General features: G+C 36.8%; 1 protein-coding gene across 4 annotated transcripts; it reads left to right on the top strand.

Annotated features, from left to right (window-relative positions):
• Positions 1-4: 4 nt before the first annotated feature.
• Positions 5-22,350, top strand: CNOT7 (CCR4-NOT transcription complex subunit 7). 4 transcript variants are annotated; one of them, XM_032162408.2, is made up of 7 exons: positions 5-184; positions 1,615-1,826; positions 3,679-3,872; positions 9,847-10,008; positions 12,368-12,512; positions 14,681-14,791; positions 16,356-22,350. In XM_032162408.2, the coding sequence occupies exons 2-7, from the start codon at positions 1,710-1,712 to the stop codon at positions 16,482-16,484; spliced, it is 858 nt and encodes a 285-aa protein (XP_032018299.1). In that variant the 5' UTR covers positions 5-184; positions 1,615-1,709; the 3' UTR covers positions 16,485-22,350. The 4 variants fall into 4 exon arrangements, with proteins under 4 accessions (XP_032018299.1, XP_058298029.1, XP_058298028.1 ...); XM_058442045.1 differs by lacking the exon at positions 5-184 and adding an exon at positions 439-683; XM_058442047.1 differs by lacking the exon at positions 5-184 and adding an exon at positions 3,240-3,420 and having other exon boundaries at positions 1,747-1,826.
• Positions 22,351-22,401: the final 51 nt, after the last annotated feature.

Genomic DNA, 22,401 nt, shown 5'->3' on the forward strand with positions numbered 1-22,401 from the left:
GGACGTGCGAAAAGCGACGGCGCAGCACGGTGCGGCGCAGCTCTTGCTCGCCTTTCCCCTCGCTGGGCGAGAGGTGTCTATGGGGCACCCGCTGCCGCCGCCGCTACCGCCACCGCCGCCACCGCCGCCGGGTGCTGTCTCTATGGCGAGGAGGAGGAGGAGGAGCGCGAGCTCAGCGACACAAGTAGATCTTGCATCCGCTGCAGCCTTGCGGGGGGAGGGGCGGGTTAGTGAAGTAGAAAGAGGGCGGGGACGATGAACCTGAGAGGCTGCGCGATGGCGCCATCTGGATTGCGGCTGGCGGGGGAAGGATCCTGGCGGCGGGTGGGGGGCTGGGTAACTGGGGCTGGGGGCTATGTTAACGGGTTGGCGCTTAGTGATGACGCAAGGGCTTTGTACCTGGGGCTTCGAAGTGGGGCGGAAATTGGGAGCGGAGGGCGGTGGCCTAGTTCCTCAGCTGTTCGTATTCTTTCACGCAGCAGTGCTTGGGAGTCACTGTAGCTCCAGTCAGTGTTATCAGCACCTTCGCACTGGCGCTTTGCCAGGGAAGAGAATTCTCTATGACTTGAATGCCTCGATGCCGTCCTCTGGTTTCTCTGGGGAACTGCAGTACGGAGATGCTATCTCCACTAATGAGAAGGCCTTTGGTGCCTCTTCGGGGCTTCTGGGACTGCAGTAGAGAGGTGGAGGAAAGCAGTGTTAAACTAGGGTCTTTCCAAGTTTGTGTGTTTTTGTGCTTATGTGTGTGTGTGTGTATCGGGGTGGGAGAGTTACAAAGGAGGGGTGTCCTGGATCTCCTTTGGTTTCTTTACTTGGAGAATTCGAAGTTACATTTCTGACTCTTAAGAGTATAGAAGACAGTCATAAGACCCTCTTTTTACTCTTGGTTTTTTTTTTTTCCAATTTGTATGAAAAATGCAGAAGGATTTGAAATTTCCCTGCCCAACAATCAACACGAACTCTGTTTATAGACCAGAAATGTGAGATCTGTCTTTGGTAACCAGGGAATATGCTCTGACTTTTAGACGTTCTATTGTGTTCTTTTTCCCTTCTGCAACAGCGAACATTCAGATAATTTTCCATGGCCGTTAGGTTTTTCTCAGAGCATTTGCAAACATTTTTGACCCCTCTAGTCTAGTTTGAATAAATGCCAGTAAAGTAGATCTTGTTATCAAGTCGGATTTTGGTGGTTTTGTTAATGAGGAACGAAAATAAACACCACCTTTGGCATGGTAACATCTGATCTTGTCACATGTGTATAAGTAATTTTTCATTTTTGTCTGGAAATGGATGGCTTTATAAAGTTTTATGCAGAGTAGCTGAACTCAGATAAATCTTTAGTGGAAAGTTATAAAATATGATTAGTATGTATGCGTAAAAAAGCTATTTTGAAATAACTGAAATTAGGACCAGGAAATCTGTGCTGTAGTCCTTTTTTTCCTACAGACTAGCTATGTGACCTTAAGTTACTTTCTAAACTTTGATTTTTTTTTTTTTTTTTTTTTTTTGAGTCAAGAACTTTGAATAAATAACTCCTTAGGTTCCTGCCGGGTCAATTAATCTGTGATTCAGATGTGATATATCTGGTCTTCATATTTTTTTTTATTTTGACAGGTACATAAATAAAGGATAAAATATTTTATGAAACAAATCTTCAATCAAGTATAACATTTTGATGCTTGGCATCTAGACTCCCTTGTGCCCTCACTATGCCAGCGGCAACTGTAGATCATAGCCAAAGAATTTGTGAAGTTTGGGCTTGCAACTTGGATGAAGAGATGAAGAAAATTCGTCAAGTTATCCGAAAATATAATTACGTTGCTATGGTATGCCCACAAGCAGATCTTTAAAACGCTTCATATAAAGGAGGAAAAGGAAATTTTAAAGTCTTGAATTCAACCCTTTTGGTTGATATTTTTAGGGATTAATTTCACCATGAAAAGAAAAATTTGTCACTGCCCTCCAGCCAAAATCCATCAGGAATACACCTGTGATTTGACAGGTTGGGTTTATCCCTCATTGCAGGGAGGGAAAAGGCATTGGAATTCGTGGGAACCATGGGCCGTTTGAATAAGAGATGGTTAGAAAGGATTTGGGCTTGTGTCAGATGGTCTTAGGGGAAGGAAAGGGAAGCAGGGCTTTACTGTGGGTTGGATGTGGTCAGGAAGCTGGGGTAATTCTGTGACTGGATATCTTACTAAGTCTTAAATGAGAGACTAGAATGAGCTTAATGCTGCAGAGAAGGAACAGTCATTCATTTAGCCAGGATGGAGATACTTGGTCATTTTGTGGTTTGACATTGTTTATTTTTTTGTCCTCGTTCAGACGTGATTACAGAGTGGCCTTATTTGAGGTTGAACTTCTGTGAAATTGTGTTCAACAGGAGAACATTAGGGCCTAGCTATGAGTGCCAGGTCTGCTGCTAGCAACACCAAAGCCTTGCTGGTAGTACCACATGAGCTCCCAGAAGCTAGGGTGCTCTTTCTCAAGCAAATCAGATGTGCCAGTGAAACGTTGTTGGTCTGCAATTTGTTTTCATAATTAACACTGGAGTTCTGTGAATATACTATGTTACTAAGCAACTCTGCTTTTGCACGTGCTGTTTGGTCTGCCTAGATTGTCTATCCAGTTAATGATTTTTCTTCTTTACCGTTATACTGTTTGTATCTGTTAGCTACCCTACTGTTTTCCGCATCCACTAGATTATTATTAGCTCCATAAAGCAAGTGCTTTAATCATCCTTTCTCTCCCAACACCTAGCATAACACATACAGTATTCAATAAAGTGGCTGTTGAATTGTGCTGAATTTAGAGAAATACTGGTTTCTTTACTGTTTCATAGTGACTTGATAGGTAGTTTTTATTCTTAGCTAACCCTAGTTCCCATCCTAATACTAAACTGATGTATCTTGGTCTCAGTATTTTTAATAAAAATAAATGCATTACTTTGGGGAGGAGCAGGTTGATTGGTTAAAATATGACTGTTTCTTTGTAGATGACATACTGTTTGATAAAGGTGTACTTACCCATGATTAGAACTAAAATTGTTTTCTTAACCAATGGAAATTCATAGTGATCATTAATTTCTCAGATGATAAAGAGTGGCAACATAGAGAAGTGATAATATCCTACAAGAGTCAGTAGGTGGCATGCAATTCTTGACAACATGCTTTCTGTGGACTATAGAGAGAATATTGTTTCAGCCAGAGAAATTAGGAAGCTAATGATGTTTTTCTTAGGATTTTGGTGTTGAGAAAAACCGTGTCTCAGAGAAGCAATTGGAAAGTACAGGGCGTTTTCCCCTCTTTTGAACCAGTTCTTCAAGAAACTTGGTTTTAGCATTGGAATACTGTGAGCATCATTTCACGTATCCTTTGGGAGATAGGAATTTATGATTTTCCCCTCTTTCTTGGTTATAGAGTAAGTATTTGATTACATTTATCACATGTATCTCATATGTAGTAATTTTTTGGATATATTTAAGGAAAGGTTATTAAGTTTATAGAGTTTTATGGTTCTAAAAAGTGATGTTCTTTCTATTTAAAATATACTTTGTAATTGAATATAAATGTGTAGAATATCATCTGTAGGATTCTTTGATTTGCGTCAAAAATTAAGAATGTGTGCATTGTAGTTTTGACTGTTCAATACATAATGAATCTTAAAACTATTTTACAGGACACCGAGTTTCCAGGTGTGGTTGCAAGACCCATTGGAGAATTCAGGAGCAATGCTGACTATCAATACCAACTATTGCGGTGCAATGTAGACTTGTTAAAGATAATTCAGCTAGGACTGACATTTATGAATGAGCAAGGAGAATACCCTCCAGGAACTTCAACTTGGCAGTTTAATTTTAAATTTAATTTGACGTAAGTGGGAAATAACTGTATAACCCAGACTTTTTTTTTTCTTCTTTATTATTATACTTTAGGTTTTAGGGTACATGTGCACAATGTGCAGGTTTGTTACATATGTATCCATGTGCCATGTGGTTTTGCTGCACCCATTAACTCGTCATTTAGCATTAGGTATATCTCCTCCCCCCTCCCCCCACCCCACAACAGTCCCCGGAGTGTGATGTTCCCCTTCCCGTGTCCATGAGTTCTCATTGTTCAATTCCCACCTATGAGTGAGAACATGCGGTGTTTGGTTTTTTGTCCTTGCGATAGTTTACTGAGAATGATGTTTTCCAGTTTCTCAAGTATGGTGACATGCTAGGTGAATTAGTGTAGTTATCCTGGAAATATATGAAACATAACATTTCAAAAGCATGGTTTTCTTTTTTACTATGAAACCAAAAAAAATACTTCAATGTTAAAGATGTTATATTTAAAATATGACTGCAACTTTTTTTGTATTTGGACAACTTTGGGTATTGAAAGTACTTCTGATAGAAAAAATAATCCTACATTAGTTTTACTGTCAAAAATGTGTGCAATTTGAAATATAGCCTTTTATAATATTTATCCTTGTAAAGATTTTTATTGCATTCATATTCCAGTTTATGAGTAGATTACATGTCAAATGCAGTAAGACGTTTTCTGGAACCTAGGGTACGTTTTCCTTACAAGTCAGTATTATGTAATCATTATGTTGCCACTTCAGCCCACAAAAGGTCTCTTAATTTACATACGGGAGAAGTAGTAGTATCCTTCAACCTGGTGTTTATCATATGTCAGAATGTGCGTTCTAACTCAAGCCCTGGGTCTCCACCCAGTTTCCTTAGTTATAATATTTATATATTATTAGTAGAAGTAGTCTTGATAGCTAAGGGAAGTTTTAGATGTTTTTGGAGAAGGGCAGATTATTTGCAAACTGTAAGTTGGGTAAATAGAGTATTTAATATATTCTAATTACAGCAGGACCTCAAATGTCAGTTTCTTCAACATTATTTCATGGTAACCTTCATAAAAAATAAAATTGGTTCCTGACCCGGGCCACTACCTGTGTGGAGTTTGCACGTTCTCATGTATATGTGGATTTTCTCCCGGGTCCTCTGATTTCCTCCCACATCCCAAGGCTGTGCATGTTAGGTAAAATGATGTGGCTAAGTTGTCCCAGTGGGAGTGAGTAGGTGTATCTGTGTGAGTGCACTGTGCCACGGAATGATGTGCTGACCAGGATTGGTTTCCACATTGTGCCCTGAGCTGCCAGAATAGGCTCTGGCTTTCTTCACCCCTCAGCTGAATAATGGAGCAAATAATTATCTTGTTTTTATTAATCATTCTTAATTTTACATATAGCTCACATTTATTTCATTGTTTAATATTAGAAGTATTTTGATCTTTATCTAGAAGTTTGGTGATTTTTTTGTGACCGGAAATATGCCGTAGGAACTTAACTCTTGTTTTTATCAGTTAGCCTGTGGTAAAAATTGGTTCTGTTATCCATCTTTTGGCTTAAAGTTGCAATTTCCAAGAACTTATTGAAAACGTTGAGTGAGTACTTAACTGTATGTTGCAATATTGCATTGTTCTTCTATTTTACATCCTACATTTGTGTCATATATCTTAATATCTGGTAGGTAAAATAGTAAAAGAAGCTGTAGGCAATTAATGGTAGTGCCAATGTATGAATTCTTTCTTCCCGTTCTTTGTCAAATAAACAACGATATTTAGTATACACAATTTTACGAAAGTAGGGCTTAGGAAAAGCAGAGTAATGATGCCTGTGGTATAGTAGTATGGCTTATAATTACACTGTGTTTAGCCTGACTCTCCATTTCACTCTTTTGGGTTTAATAATACACTCTCCATTCGGAGACCAAGGCAGGAGGATTGCTTGAGTCCAGGAGTTCTAGACTAGCCTGGTCAACATAGACTCTGTCTCTCCGAAAAAAAAAAAAAAAAAAAAAAAAAAATTAAAACTTAGCCAGGCATGGTGGCTGTGTACCTGTAGTCTTAGCACTATAGGTACAGGTACAGGTACTGGTAGCTAGCACTACAGGTACAGGGAGGCTGAACCAAGTGGATTGCTTCACCTGAGATGTTCAAGGCTATAGTGATCTAGATTGCACCACTGCACTCCAGCCTGGGCAACGGAGTGATACTTTGTCTCTAAAAAGTATCTGTATCTACACACACACACGCACAGTCTACAGAACCTTGTAAAGTAAACTTGTCCAACCCTTGGCCCAGGATGGCTTTGCTGCCCAACACAAATTCGTAAACTTTCTTAAAACATTATGAGATTTTTTTGTTGTTGATTATTTAATGTGTGGCCCAAGACAGTTCTTTCATTGTGGCCCAAGGAAGCCAAAAGATTGAACACCCCGGTTATAAAGGGTGAAAAGCACTCCACTCAAACTGATAACCTTTTATAGGAACTACAGCTCTGAAACACTGAAAATTGCCTCCTGTCCTTTTTCTCAAATGATGAACCTTTATTAAAATTAGTGCTTTACCATTTCATTTGTTCCATGTTACTTTTTGTTCAAGTCAATTAGAACATTGTTTTTAAATTAGATACTATTGTGATCTCAGTACTTGAGGAGGTAACCCATCAGCTTCTCAGTTTGGGTGAAATTGACAGTTTTCTTTTGTAGAAACACCTTTGTTCTAGTAACAACTGCTTTCTTAGTACAGCCTCTAAGTGACATTTTTTCCTTCTTACTCAAAAACGACTGCTAAAGTTTACTACGAAGTTTTACTACCATTTACACCAGGGGTGTCTAATCTTTTGGTTTCCCTGGGCCACACTGGAGGAAGAATTGTCTTGGGCCACACATAAAATACACTAATGTTAACAATAGCTGATGAGCTAAAAAAAAAAAAAAGAAAACTCTCAAAATGTTTTAAGAAAGATTTAAAAAATCTCAAAATGTTTTAAGAAAAATCTCAAAATGTTTTACAAAGTTTACGAATTTGTATTGGGCTACATTCACAGCCATGCTGGGCCACATGTGGCCCACTGGCTGCAGGTTGGACAAGCTTGATTTACACTGATGTTAGGAGAGGTTTAAGGAGAAGGATACTGTGAAAAACATTGGGTAGAAGTAGTCATTTGGAAGATAAACGTGTAGTGCCTAATATAGAGAGAGCACCGTGAAGAGAATCTTGGAAATTTTGAAGAAAGATAAAAATTGACTTCTTAATGGGGTGGCTAGAATGAGTGTCAGTTACAGTGCTAGACAGTAGGGATTTAGTACTGAGGAAAGTTGGTCATGGCCTTTATAACTCAGTGTTTTGTAACTCTTCTGTTTTCTCTCTATTGCCAAAGTCTAAGAGTTAGAATTGTAACTTATGGGAATTCTCTCCAAACTGAATTTGGAGTTGATACATCCATGAAAATTGAAGTGGAGTACTGATGAGCTGTGAAGAAGCAAAGCATTCTGTGGAAATAATGTCACTGATAAGTCAAAGAGGATTAAAACAGATTTTTAAAAAATCATCATTTTCAGGCTGGGCACGGTGGCTCACGCCTGTAATCCCAGCACTTTGGGAGGCTGAGGTGGGTGGATCACAAGATCAGGAGATCGAGAGCATCCTGGCTAACACGGTGAAACCCTATATCTACTAAAAATACAAAAAAAATTAGCTGGGTGTGGTGGTGGGCACCTGTATTCCCAGCTACTTGGGAGGCTGAGGTAGGAGAATGGTGTGAACCCGGGAGGTGGAGGTTGCAGTGAGCCGAGATGCCACTGACTCCAGTCTGGGCGACAGAGTGAGACTCCGTCTCAAAAAAAAACAAAACAAAACCACTTTTGGTGATTGCAGTAATTCAATAGGATATTAGAAATTACAGGGCATCTTGGGTTCGGTAGTAACAGAAAGGATGCTGATGCTTCATTTAAGGAAAGTGGCAGTGTAAAGAAGGACATAGAGAGTGCCATAAGAAGGGAGGCTGGATGCAGTAGCCCATTCCTGTAATCCCAGCACTTTGGGAGGCCAATTGGAAGCCAGGGTGGGCAGATAGTTTGAGCTCAGAAGTTCAAGACCAGCTCGGGCAACATGGCAAAACCCTGTCTCTACAAAAATAGAAAAACTAGCCAGGCATGGTGGCGCATATCTGTAGTCCCAGCTACTTGGGAGGCTGCAAAAGGAGGATCACTTGAGTCCGGGAGGTCAAGGCTGCAGTGAGCCGTGTTTAAGCCACTGCTTCCTGGATGACAGCCAGACCCTGTCTGAAGAAGGGAAAGCAGAAACAACAGATTAGTGGTTTTTATTTTGTTTTACAGATAATGCACAGACATATCTGAGTGTTCATGAGTTAGTTAAGGAGTTGTACGTTAGGATAAAGATAGGCACTTGACAACTCCTTTGAGGGATGGCATGGAATAGCGTCTAAGGCATTGGTAGCAATTAGCTTTGGCGATGAGGCAAGCTGTCTTTGGAGTCTAAATGAGAAAGATCTTCACATAGATGGGTAGATGTAAAGAAAGACAGGAATATTAATCTGATGTTTCTTTGTAAAGCAGGTATGGGGTAAAGCCATATGCTGCAAGTAAACAGGTGAAGGGTGTTACTGGAAACTTAAGAGAAAAAGGTCTAAACTACTTGTATACCTACACCTTGGCAAATGGCCAAGAATGATGCGTACCTGGAGAAGAATCTTTTATGCCTTTCGTTGCTTATAGTTGCTAAGGCATGCCTCAATGTGAGCACTGGGACCTGATGAATGAGATTCTAATTTTTTGAGGTACATATTTTTAGCATAGGAAAGCTATGGTTTCACTGGGGGGAAAAAAAAAAAAACTACTTCATTGGGTTTATTCTGTTATCCTTCCTAAAGGATTTTCTAGGGGAGACTGATTTTTAAGTGATTGTTGTGGTTTCCTTCTCTTTTGAAATATTTCCATTGTTTGTTTTGTAATTTTTCAGACATTTAGAAGTAAATTGATTTCTAAAGGACTAACCATAACAATACTTTTTGGCCCAAGTGAAATATACCCCATGGTTTAGATTTGTCAAGTGTTTAATAGGAATTCCTTTTGCCAAGAGGTAGAAACCAGTATTCTTACAATTTAAAAAGTAAATAAAAAAATACTTTTTCACATATTCTCAAAAATGTATCTGTATTTTGGTAACTTTTTGGTTTTAATATTTCAGATACAGATATACTGTATTTTGGGAACTTAATATTTCAGATACACATATATTTGTGGTTGGAAATATATTTGTGGTTGGAGATGGCTTTCTTTTTGGCTTAAGTGAAATCTTGAAGAATTGGTTTATATTTAGATTTCCTGGCTTGATTTTATAAGGCAGTCTTTTAGGAATAGGATTGTTGGCAGAAGAAATTATTGCTGTTACAGCACAGTCCTTAACTTTAAACAGTGTTGCTTATTGGAGGCATTTGCAAGGCTCATCATTTGTGAAAGGAGGCATCTCCTTTAAGATGAAGTGTAGTTTAACTCATCCACATGAGACGTTTTCCACTGGGTCTCCTTACTGGTGCTGCTGAGGGCATGGGAGATGGGCATATGCCCCACAGCTATGGGTGCAGCTCTATCTGGGAGCATTACAGTGGCTGCCGAGACTGAGAGTCTCTGAAAAAACTTGTCTGTTACTTTGTGATGGTAGCCCCTGTTGAGTAGGAGACCCTTTTCCAAACCCAGTTAAATGTATTTAAGTATGAAAGGCTAATAGAGTTAATAGAATAAAGATTAAAATTGCACCTTTGGACTCTTTGAATGATTTTTTATTATTCGAAACACTTTTCTGAAATAATGACCCTTGTATTTAAATTGCATTTTTCTTGCATATATGTAAAGCATTGAAACAGGTGGACTCAAGCCAATCCTCTGTCTCTTTTCTGGCACTGTAGTTAACAGATGTAAGCAGAAGAACAGCTTGTTTGAAGTAATGGCATGTTTGAATGTTGTCTTTCTCTTTCTTCTGCTAGGGAGGACATGTATGCCCAGGACTCTATAGAGCTACTAACAACATCTGGTATCCAGTTTAAAAAACATGAGGAGGAAGGAATTGAAACCCAGTACTTTGCAGAACTTCTTATGACTTCTGGAGTGGTCCTGTGTGAAGGGGTCAAATGGTTGTCATTTCATAGGTAAAACGACTACATTGAAAATGGCGTTTGTTTTTCCATCTCATACTTGGTCCACACTTACTTGGGTCACTATGTTAGCAATTTCAGGTTTAATTCTAGAAAGAGTTGACTGCCATATAGAGTTGTCTCCTAACTTTTAGGAGGCTAATGTTGATCTACTTAAAGGTTAATTTAAAATATGGGATCCATTTTTGCCTGGGAGAAGCATGTTGCATAGTGGAAACAGTACACGTTCTCTAAAAAGTGAAAGACCCTGGTTTAAATCCAGCAATGCCATTTGGAATTGGTGTTACCCGGGGTTTTCTTTTACTATTTCTATACCTTAGTTTTTAATGTTCTACAGGGGAAACGATTCATTTACATTTACACAACATTATTGAGTATTTACCATACGGCAGGCACTGAGATGAGATTCTAGGAACTAAGCTGTGAATAAAACACACGAAAATTATTTTCCTCATGGAGTTTATATTCTCATGGGGGTGGGCAGACAGTTTTTAAAAATGGAGTTCACATTGTGATTTGTTAGATAGTGATAAGTACTATCTCAAAACAGCAAAGAAAATGCTAGGGATGGGTGTGGAGGTGGATTTTAATTTTTTTTTAAATAAAGTGATAAAGCATCCCTTAGAAGAAATATCTTGGAGACTTGTTTTAATGGTCACTAAAATACTTTATAAACAGTAAATTCTCAATAAGTGGTGGTTTTAAATTCTTTATTGTTATGAAACTAGATTACTTAAGAGTGTTTCTGGTAAGGAAACTATTCCAATTTTGTGAAATAGACTTCCATGTATGAGAAAGAGTTTTCCCATCGAAGTAAACTAAACTGACATTTCAGGGACTAAAAGTAACCTTCAGAATGATATTGGCTTTCGTTAGGTTTTGAAAAAGCATTGTGTTACATAGATGTTAATACTCTCATACTTGATGCACTTCACACATTTATTTTAAATCTGAGTCTCCTGCATGGTTTAGTTTCTGTCTCTGATCTGTGGGATGTTTATAGTGAAGGACTGTTTATGTGGGCAACTTCGATGTGTACTAACCAGAAATTGTTGTGTTGTAAGTACTGAACACACTCATTCTTACCTGTCATCTTTTTTGTCTCTTCTGCACTTGAACTTGTACCTTAGGAAACATAAGACTCTTGATACAAATAACTTTTTTTTAGTCATTTTTCTTCCCTAGATATGAAGATGCAAAAGAACTGGAAAGTCTTGCCCTACCCTTTTACTGTATATGACATACCCTTCCATTTAAAAAATACTCTGACAAAATACAGTGTACTAGGCACTGGGTATTAAGATGAACAAAAACAAACAGGGTTCATTCATGTCTTCTTGGAGTTTAGAATCTAAGTTAGACTGATATATTTGAATATCAAGATAGAAGATTTTATTCCATTAAATATCATTAGCTGTTTTCCTCATATTCTAATCTATTTCAGGTAATAAGGAATAGTTTAAGAAGTTTATAAATCCTAAGTGCTAATATAATCTTAAACTTTTAACTTTAGTAAGCAAATGTCATATAGGCTTCCTGTCAGAGGTCCTGGAAGGAAAGGTAGAAAAAGGACGTACGTGTCTAAGTGGCCTGGGAGTGTAGGGAGACAGAAGGCTGTGGAAAAGGCTGGACAAAGGGAGAAGTGGTCTGGATTTGAGAGTGTAGGAGTTTGCATTTTATGATCAAGAGAGTAGTTATTTTTTACTACCCTTCGCTTCTTCCACGTGCAACATTTCCATTAGTAATGACTCTTAGGGAGCCACATTGAGAGGAAGAGAATTGTGAAGGAAGAAAAGGGAGAGACTACTTAACACAGTCATTTAAGAGAAGTGAAAATATCTTGTTACAGTATTATTCTTTGGATAAAGTATGTGACCACCTTATGTAAAAGGTGGGATGACTTGCATTACTGTTGCCTACCGAATGCCAGTTCTCTTGCTACATTTGCTAACTCTTCTGGCCAAGTTTCCATTCATCTTTATTTCTCCATTTCCATAGTTATTTTAAAAAAATATTTTGAGACATCTATGGGCAGCTTGATACTCTTCTTGGTGTTCTCTATTCATATATCAACAAAATAGTATTTTAGTGACCATAGGCTTGGTTTGGTAGTGTAGGTCTGTGTTGATATCTCTGAATAATAAAGTGATAAAGTTCTTAATACTGTAAGATGACAGCATTTTCCCATTATAGTTCTCAATATGTTTCTTTTCTCTGTTCTTGTGTGCACTTCTCTAATGTTTTTGGGAGGGCTGTAGTGTGACTTGCTTAAATTTGAATCATAAAAACATTTTTTGAAAATCTTTATAGTATTTATGTGTCCCTCTTCTCTATTATTTTAACCCTTTTATAGCGGTTACGACTTTGGCTACTTAATCAAAATCCTAACCAACTCTAACTTGCCTGAAGAAGAACTTGACTTCTTTGAGATCCTTCGATTGTTTTTTCCTGTCATTTATGATGTGAAGTACCTCATGAAGAGCTGCAAAAATCTCAAAGTAAGGCTTCAGGTGGCATTACCTACAGCAGCACACTGTTCAGACCAAGTGACTGTCATGAGATCCTAGGCTGGGATGTTGTTTTAAACCGTATTTTAAAGTATTACAGTAAATGCAATTATATTATCTGGTCATGTGATTTTTTTTCTTGCATACATAATTTATAGGGAATCCTTTTTTCAGAGCTTCAGTATGTCTTGGCAGAAGGCAGAATTTTCAACAAATTTCAGGCTTAGGTCAGGTTCTTGTCATTGCTTGCCAGATTGAAAATCACAAACCAAAACAAAAATCTGAGGACCCTGAGGCTCTCATATGCACACCAGTGTAAGTTCTTTCTTTCTCCCAAGACGCATAGAATCTGCTCTTACAAGGTGGAATCTAAGGTGGCCAGCGATATGCAGATGTATTCAATAGTGTGGCAAAAGTTTTTGTTTCCTTTTGGCTTATCTTGGCTAGAAATTATTTTGTCAGTTCTAGTGATAGGATAATGTTCCTAGGATTAAACTACATAGCTAAAAGATTCTTTTTCTGGCCGAAAGATGTCAGCTTGTTACAGTTAAGTACTATGGGAAATGTGTAGGTCCTGCCTAGATAGTAGTAATATTTTGACGCTGCATAACGTGTATTTTTAAATTCTAAACATTAATTCTTTTTTTGTTTTTGAGATGGAGTCTTGCTCTGTCGCCCAGGCTGGAGTGCAGTGGCGTGATCTCGGCTCACTGCAACTTCCGCCTCCTAGGTTCAAGTGATTTTCCTGCCTCAGCCCCCTGGGTAGCTGGAATTAACAGGTGTCCATCACCACACCCAGCTAAATTTCGTATTTTTAGTACAGACGGGGTTTTACCATGTTGGTCACGCTGGTCTTAACAGATAACTGAAATGAGAAGCTTTCTTTTGGCCAGTGTTTACCTTTAATACAGGATATGGTCAGCATATGACTAGAGAAATTTTCAAGAAAGATTATTTTATGTTTGTAGCAGTAGACTTCTGTGTAATCTGAGGAGACTTCCAGTAAGTGAACTTGGAGTAGGGTGTCCTGTACTTGAGAAAGTCAGCCCACCCTGTGAAAGCACTGCATGCTGAGGACTACGTGTTTTCATCTGACTTTTTTTTTTAATTGACATGTCTGTATAATGACAGTTTTCAGGAACAGGGAACCAAATAATTGCTCATTATGTGGTGGTTACTGGGAAGTTTCTAAGTACAGATATTCTGAATGTGTCCTGAGCAACTTGCTGTGTTTAAATTCAGGTTAACGACAAAGGTGCTTTTTGACCTATAGTCAGCCATGCTGTTCTATTCAGTTCTATTCTGTTCTCCTAAGCAGCTGCTAATGATACCTAATCCTCGTGCTATTTTTAGCACAGAAGCAACTGCTGTGCAAAGCCTTGTTTGAAGCTGTGATGCACAGAAGGGCCATTTTGCTGGTGGAGGCCTTAACAATTTAGAGAATTTTTGTGTTGTTGTTGGTGTTTCTTTCCTTCACTCTCTACTCTTATTCTCCCCTCCCTTTACCCTCCTTGCCTCTCCTCCCACTTTCTTTCCTGTTACTGTCTTTCTCTTCCTTTCTTTACACTCTCATCTTTCTTTTTTAATCTTAGGAGTATTAACATAGGTGGATTATAGCAGACGACTCTAAGGAGTTGTGTGCATATACTCGTCTTAACTAACAAAACCATAGTGAAGCATTTAGCATATTCTTAATGTTTTGGTTATTCATAATGGCTTTGTTTTGTAAAAATGAAGTGAAAACTACAAATGGATGGTGGGAAGTTTAAGAAAATATGAAAAAGATGGTTTTATACTAGCTATTCAGATTTACAGTTATTACTGGATTGATAGACTATGAGTGTACTTGATAAATATTACCCTATATATGGTCTGCTTCCCTCCCATATCTAGGAAAGTATTTACCTGTCATATGCCCTAAAACATGATGAAGATACATTTTCCCAATTAGGATCTCGTTTTCTATTAAATGATACTTTTTCCGCATTCAACAAATATGTTAGTAATTCACATTCTCTGTTTCTTCCCCCCAATCTTTATAAGATTCACCTTTACATACTAAAGTTTATTTTTATTTTGGTCAGCGTCTAAGTTTATAATTTGTGAATTTAGGCGTTGTAGTATTTTTCTCCTTGACAAGCAATTTTTATTTCTTCTAGGGTGGATTACAGGAGGTGGCAGAACAGTTAGAGCTGGAACGGATAGGACCACAGCATCAGGCAGGATCTGATTCATTGCTCACAGGAATGGCCTTTTTCAAAATGAGAGAAGTATGAAGACATCACTGCCTTTTTTCTCAGTTGGTTGTTAGGTTGAGAACATTAAAAATCTTGTGACCAAAGATTTTGGGCAACAAGTACCTACTAAGTAAAGATATAATTAGCGATACCATATGAGTCGCATCCACTACACTTAAAAGTATTCAAAAATAAGTCATCTTGAAATGTAGTTCAGAAGGAACTGGGAGAACATGTTCATCATAGAACCAAAAATTTTAAAACATAAACTACCTGAGAAATCATGTAGGCCCAACCATATTTCTCAGGTGAGAAAACAGGCTAATAACTTCCATGATTAAACACATTACTAGTGGGAGAACTCCAGAGTTCTTTTCTGACTCCCATTGGTGCTCCTTCTACAAGGCAAGGAATCTTTATATTAGGTTTATTCTAGCATGGCCCCTTTTAGGCTTTAAACTGGTGATAAACATGTTATTTGCTCATGTCATTTTTCAATGCTTTGAAGATTTTATAGAGAAGAACTCAGGCCTTTTACTAGATTGAGTCTTAAAAGGGGGGTTGAATTCTGAAGGGATCAAATAAATCCAACATAGTAGTTGAATCAGAAACCACATTAGGAAAACCCTCCTTAAATGGCAAAAGGCAGAGATCAGTTCCTTGAGTATAAAATGTTAGGTATGGAAGAATGAAACTTAACCCATTATCTACTCAAGTAATTAGGTGATATGCACAGATACACGTAGCTATAGGTAAACAAGAAAATTGGTTGTGCAAAAACAAGTGAGGTTTTTCTTGACTATAAGTTTTCCCTTTTGCAAAAATTCGCTGTGGATTTGAGTATATTTTCTCTTAGACATTAAATTGACTGAGACTGAGAATTTAAAACTTTTTGTAGCAATGTATTGATAATAGAAAGCATTAAAGCTGTTTTGCTAAGTAGTGTTGTTGATTCAGAAGTGATTTGGACTATCCATTCATGACACGTAAATATTTTGTTTTGGACTCCTTCCCATTGTTTCATTAGATAATTGAAACAACCTTTTGGATTTTTTAGCTTTGCATTTTAAAAATGTCTTAATGGTTTATTTAACTAAAGGTGGATTTCTGGCACTAATTTATTTTTCTTGGCTTCTTCAAGGACAGTAATAGAGTGCGAATGTTTGGATTTTACTGTCCATGTCTTTATGGTTTGATTATTTATAGCCAGCTCAGCCTTGCACACAGATTTAAGACAGCTTATGAACCTAAACTTTTTTCCCCCACCATCATTGGCTTTCTTCATTCTTGATTATTGTTAAATTAATGGAATAAATATCTATTTTTCCATGGTGACAAATTCTTATAAAAATGGTCTAAATGGAAAAGACATGCATTTATACACTTTTTTTGTAGTCTCTTTGGTTTCTGAGCTCCGTACTTTTGAGGACATTGGTCTTACTCATTGAACTGAAATGCGTAGCCGCAAAGGAACACCATAGAAAAGAGCCATCATTATTGTCAGTGAACAGTCAGTACTTACATTGCTGAAATATAAATTACAAGTGATTCCTTTTGGTTAAAATTATCTTTTTTTTTCTTCAAAATTCCTTTTTAGATGTTCTTTGAAGATCATATTGATGATGCCAAATATTGTGGTCATTTGTATGGCCTTGGTTCTGGTTCATCCTATGTACAGAATGGCACAGGGAATGCATATGAAGAGGAAGCCAACAAGCAGTCATGACATGAAATAGTCCTTTTTTTATTTTATTTCGAGCTACACACATGCTTGTATATAGGTTTTATCTCTGGTTGAATCCCTTGAACAATAGACAGTACCTTTCCCCCCCCTTTCATGGCCCATTTTATTGTCTGCCTTTCAGTACTAAGTATGACCGTTCCTATCTCAGATCTTAATAAAAAGAAAAAAAAAACGCATTCAGGTTAAATTTGGCCTTAATTTACTTGTTAGCAAGCGTGTGTGACAGAGAGTGGGGAAAGCTACATCATTGAATATTTTGATAAACTTAACCTGAGTTTGGATTATTTTTCCCTTTTCCTAAATTAACTAGCACTGACTGTAATTTATTTCCCTGTTTCATGTCTCTCCCTTCCATTCTGCAGGAGTTTTAGCTATTTGAGATTGTGGACCATCAGTTTTGCACTTTAGAGAGTGTTTCTGACTCAAAACCTCTGTTTTATCAGAAAATTTGTTTTTTCTTGATCTTAGCTGGAAAAATGACCATCTGCCAACTTTACACAGTATTTACTTGGTTTTGACCCACAGAATATAGCACATTGTGCAAACTGTCGATTCAACGAAACTTAAAAAGAAGAAACTACTGAGGAGCTTAGTAACTGCTGTTTCTGTACGTAGTGTTTAATCTTCCAAGCACATCTACTGTCTGTCAGTTTCTAATTGGCATGTGTAGGCTGCTCTGTGACTGAAGAATTTTCAAACCAGCTTTACACCCTTCAGGAAAAATCCCTTGTGATTGGATGTTTAGTATCTGCCAGGAAACTGGTACTCAAGATGTTGAAGCTACAGTTATTTTATGATAGCACATTCCTTGATCTGCTTATTTTTATTCCATCACCATTTACCCTTTTTTTTTTTAAAATTTTGTAGCCATACTTATGATGATCTTGATTTGTTGGTTACACAAATCAATTTTACTAAAATCCAAAGATAAGTCTTTAGGTATATTTTGTACCAGATTAAATTAGAGGACAAAAATTGTGCTTTCATAATTGCTGTAAAGGTAAATAATGGAGAAATTTGGTACAAAACAAAATATATATATATATTCTCATATATATATATATAGCTAAGAAAATTACCTGAGGAGTGTAATGCTTGTTTATTTTTTTGTGTATATCTTTGCAATCTATTTTATATATATTGACAAAAGAGACTGTGAAATATTTAGCCATGCAGAATATGTGACCAGACCAGAGCATGTGTAGGAAGACTTTTTGGTAATCATTAACTCCACCCTGAAATGATGGACTACAAGTTATAATGTGTGTTACCTACACTTCAATCAGTAATATTAGCAAATCTCCAAATGTTAGTCACATTGGTTTGTCTCCCTTGTACATTGTTTATTCATGATATTACAGTGCTGTAACTGGGTGGTCCTTTTTAAACAAAACATTATTTGCAAAACAGAGGGTATTATTTGTTTTTAAAGCTTTTGTAAATAAAGGCTTCAAAATGTTTTCTTATAAATGTTGATGACTGGTGATTTTCTTTTGGAAATACTCATTTGGGGGATATTGTTCATTTTTATTTGGGCAAATCAACAAAATTCAGTAACTTCCTTCATTAACCCTAGATGATTATTAGTCCATTAATTGAAAAATCAATCTGAGTTTTCTGCATTTCAGGTGTTGGCTTATTCTTGTTCTTTATGAGTACCTCAACTAGCTAATTAAGGACTGACTTCTGTTTTCTCCTTTCCAGGAATGCATTTATTCCGAAGGATGTACTTCACAAAGTAAATACATTTGGTATAACTGTGGCTTTTTAAAAAATCTAACACAATGTAGTAAGTTTCTAACTGGCTTTTGTCTTCGTAAAAAAGGAAGTGAAGCTTCTTTTCGCTTGTGATTTGTTAGTTGAGAAAACTAATATTTAAATTCTGTTCAACAAATAGTTCAGCTATTCTTTGAGAAATCAATGCTGGATTTGAAATAGGAATGATAAAGGTTGCCTTTTTATTAGCCACATAGTTGCTCAATCTCACAACTTGTATCAGTTCTGGCTTCTGTCCCTAAAAAGTATAGATAATCCCTAACTTACTATCTTTCGACTTAATGATTTTTCAGCTTTACAGTGGGTGTATTGAGAGGTAACCCCATCAAAAGTTTAGGAGCGCCTTAGGACCGACGATGGGGTTATAGTTTCTACTGAATGTGTATTGCTTTTGCACCATTGCAAAGTCAAAATTTGTAAGTTGAACCATCGTAAATTGGGGGACTGTATGCTGTTGCCTGCATTAAGTGCATCTTAGTATTTTTTCAGATGTAAACTCACTGTAGGTTGAGCACCCATATAGTGTAACTTTGGTAGAGGAACATTTTGACTTTTACTGGGTCTAAGTTTTACTTTTTTATTTTGTTCCAGACAGTCTGAATGTTTGTAAAGTCTAGGTTCTAGATGTAAGATACTTGGCTGATAATTTTTTTAGTGTTCCTGAGCCATTAATTACAGACTCATGTATTCTGTTAAATCTACTAGAGCAAGGGTTGTCAAACTATGGCCCGTGGCCAGAATCAGCTTGCTGCCTGTTTTTGTGTGGCCCATGAACTGAAAATGGCTTTCAGTTTTAAATGGTTGGGAAAAATAATCAAAAGACTATTTCCTGACATCTGAAAATTACATGAAATTCAAATTTTAGTATCTGTAAGTTTTTATTGGAATGCAGCCACAATCATTTACATATTATCTATGCATACTTTTTTGCTATAATGGGAAAGTTGAGTAGCTGCTGCAGAACCTGTGTGTGTCTTGTTTCACATTGCTGCTTGGCAAGCTACAGAATCACGGTGATGCAGATATAGCCTGAAAGCATTTGGAATGCCCTGTGTATTGCTAGATTTATTACTTTTTCTGCTACCAGTTTATGGCCTGTATCTCAGAACAAGAAAAGTAACTTTGAATGTTATGCTTCCAAGGCACACTGGAATATGGACTATTTTATTATATGGTGGTACATTGTGTTTATAATGCAGGGACACCGTAACTGGTAAAAGAATGGACTGACAGTATCAGACTAACATCACAATATTCCCAACTCGTGGGAAAGCAACAGTCAGAAGAAAGAATTAGAAAATTTAAATGAAACATCACAGCAAAATTTCACAAAAATAATAAAAATGAGGCTGCAACCAAAATGTTTACAAGTAGCCTATTTGTTAGCCAAGCAAAGAAAACCATTTACTAATGCTGAATTATATCATGCTTGAAGATAGATAGATAGTAACCAACCCAAAGAAATGTGTCCAGAGAAAATTAAGACATCAGCCCTTTGATGAGAACAGTAGTTTGAAGAATGAGGATTTTGGACACAACATCAAATGACACTGTTAATTCTTTGCCTCTTACTAGTCAGTACTGCCTAGCTTTATTTTTTGAGAAACCATTGCTGGATTTGAAGTGACTGAAGAATTTGTATGGAACTACAAGTGGGAATATTTTCAAAAAAGTTGATTGATAAACAGTACAACCTGAACTGGAATCTACTAAGATGTGATGCAGCTGATGCTGGGAAAAATGCATGGAGCAGAAAAAAAGTTTATTTGGTCAAATTTTAAAGCCTGTGAAAATGTAAGTTGTAATAATCAAGTTATTCACTTGATTATTCATCAGCAGGTACTTCGCAGGAAATATTGGTGTTACTGAACTGGTCAACAGTGAACTTCATTTGCTCTTGTGGACTTAACCATCTTCAGTTCCATGAATTTTTTGTGAGAAACAGAAGCTGAATATCCTGATTTGATTTGCCACACAGGCGTTCAATGGCTTAGCAGTGCTAAAGATTTATTTTTATTTTTTGGGCTCTGGGCTGACATTGAGATTTTTCTGAATGAGAAAAACCATCCTCAACCACTGTTTTTTAACACTGGGTAACTTTGGAAATTAACTTTTGCCACAGACTTGAAAATGTTTCTTAATGAATTTGACCTGAAATTACAAGGTACAACAACATAATATGGTAAATTTATTTCAATAAAAACTAAAATTTAAATATAAGAAGATTGTCAAGCTGCTTTATATACTTTCTGTGCTATGAGAAGTCAAAACAGTGAGCGCTGTATTGCCAAATCCATTTTTAGTGGATATATTTTCCTGTAGCAGTTTTCTGGACCTTGATGCAGTGCAAAGAAAATTTTTAAATTTTAAGAGCATTTAACTGCAATTGAAGAGTTTCCTCTTAATCTTCTGTTGGAAATGAATCATCTTGAATGAATGACATGCTAAAGGGCAAATACCAAAAAGATGAATCCTAGAAATGCCTTACAAGTGATGAATATGCTTAACTAAAATCACATGCTCATGGGTGAATGTGTCAGTATTTAGCAGTACCTTGACCTATTTGTGTGAAAAGATTTTCAAAGATGATGCAATATGTGAAATCTCATTACACATCAGCATTAACAGATTAACATTTTCAATTTATTCCAATGAGGGGATACCAACTTTCAGCCCAAATTGAGCAAAATGTTACCTCCCGTCCCCTGCCAAAAAATCCCATTATTCCCATTAGTAGACCTCTATTACTAAAAAAAAAAAAAAAAAAAAAAAATTGTACTCGATATTTTGAGTTTTCAATTTTTAGAATAAAAATTTTGTGAAAAGTTTCCTTGAGTACCTAAGTTATGTCCTTCATTTTGTCTTAGCTTGCATAGCCTCTAATATTTGCTACCTGCCCTTTTCAAAAAAAAAAAAAAAAAAAAAAAGGCGTGTCCACCTCTCTACTAGAAGAAACTCAAGGGTCTGTATCTGCCCTGTTTGCTATTTCATCTGCATTGCCAAGTGCAGTGGCTCCTCTGGGTAGACAACCTGAGGTGGAATCAAATTATGAATGCATATGTTATCTCATGTCTATAAATGTGTTAGAATTTATAAATAAAGAGATAGGAAAAATACTGATTATTCTGTGTCGGTGCTTTGTAGTGAAGGCCTGTTCACACATGCCATTTGCTATGTTGGTGTAATTTATATGAGAGTTTCATTTATAACAATGTTACCTGTCATTTATTTTGCTATTAAGACATTATAGAAACGTAGGACTGTACACATCCAAGCCCTGCAGAATTTTCATTTCAGGTTTTGAAAGTTAAAAAATGTCACCATAGAGTGAAAATTCCAAGAAAACAAGATTCATGTACATTATCACTAGACAGTTTCCATTTGTTTTAAACAGTTTTCTATAGCATTAGTTACATTTAACGTTTAGTATAAAAGCAATTGAGCAATTTCTCTTTAGAAGTCCATTTCATTGCTTTGTAGCCATACTCTGTAGGTGAATGAACAAGCTACATTTCTCCAAAATTACTCTTCATTTTCTTTTTACAGATAAACTGGTCAATACTCTCCTTCCTGGTATGGAGGAATTTTTTGTACACGAGAAGCATTCATGAATATTATCTGCCCTCTTGCTTTATTGTCATAGGAGGGGAAATTCACTGCTGTCACACCCTTCTGTTTTGGCTCTTTCTCCCAAAAGATAAGAATCTTTAGTACCATACCAAGAAATTGGAGTTCCTTTAGCTTCAGACTATCATCATGGCTTCCAAATTGTTAGGAAATACAAGTTTGCAAGACCCCAAGGGGACTTAATATTTTACATCTTACTAGCCATGTCATAGGTTTTAAGTGCTTTTAATGGGGAACTGTTTCACTCATGCCATATACCTGTTTTGTCTTTCTAAAAAATTAATACTGTAAGTTGTGAGCAGGTGTCTTGTATCACTGCAAAACCCATGTATAATAAAAACTTGTTCTTGTGCTATATGTGTGTATACAGACTTTTCTTCCATTCATTGTAGCCATTCTGGGGCTGTCCTCTACTTCTTGCCTAAGTATATGTTTTTTAAATAACTTCAGCACATTTGCATGCTACTCCAAGATTAGTTTATAATTAAGGTCGATT

This window comes from Hylobates moloch, unplaced genomic scaffold, assembly GCF_009828535.3.
Source record: "Hylobates moloch isolate HMO894 unplaced genomic scaffold, HMol_V3 SCAFFOLD_8, whole genome shotgun sequence".
NCBI classification, from domain to species: Eukaryota; Metazoa; Chordata; class Mammalia; order Primates; family Hylobatidae; genus Hylobates; species Hylobates moloch.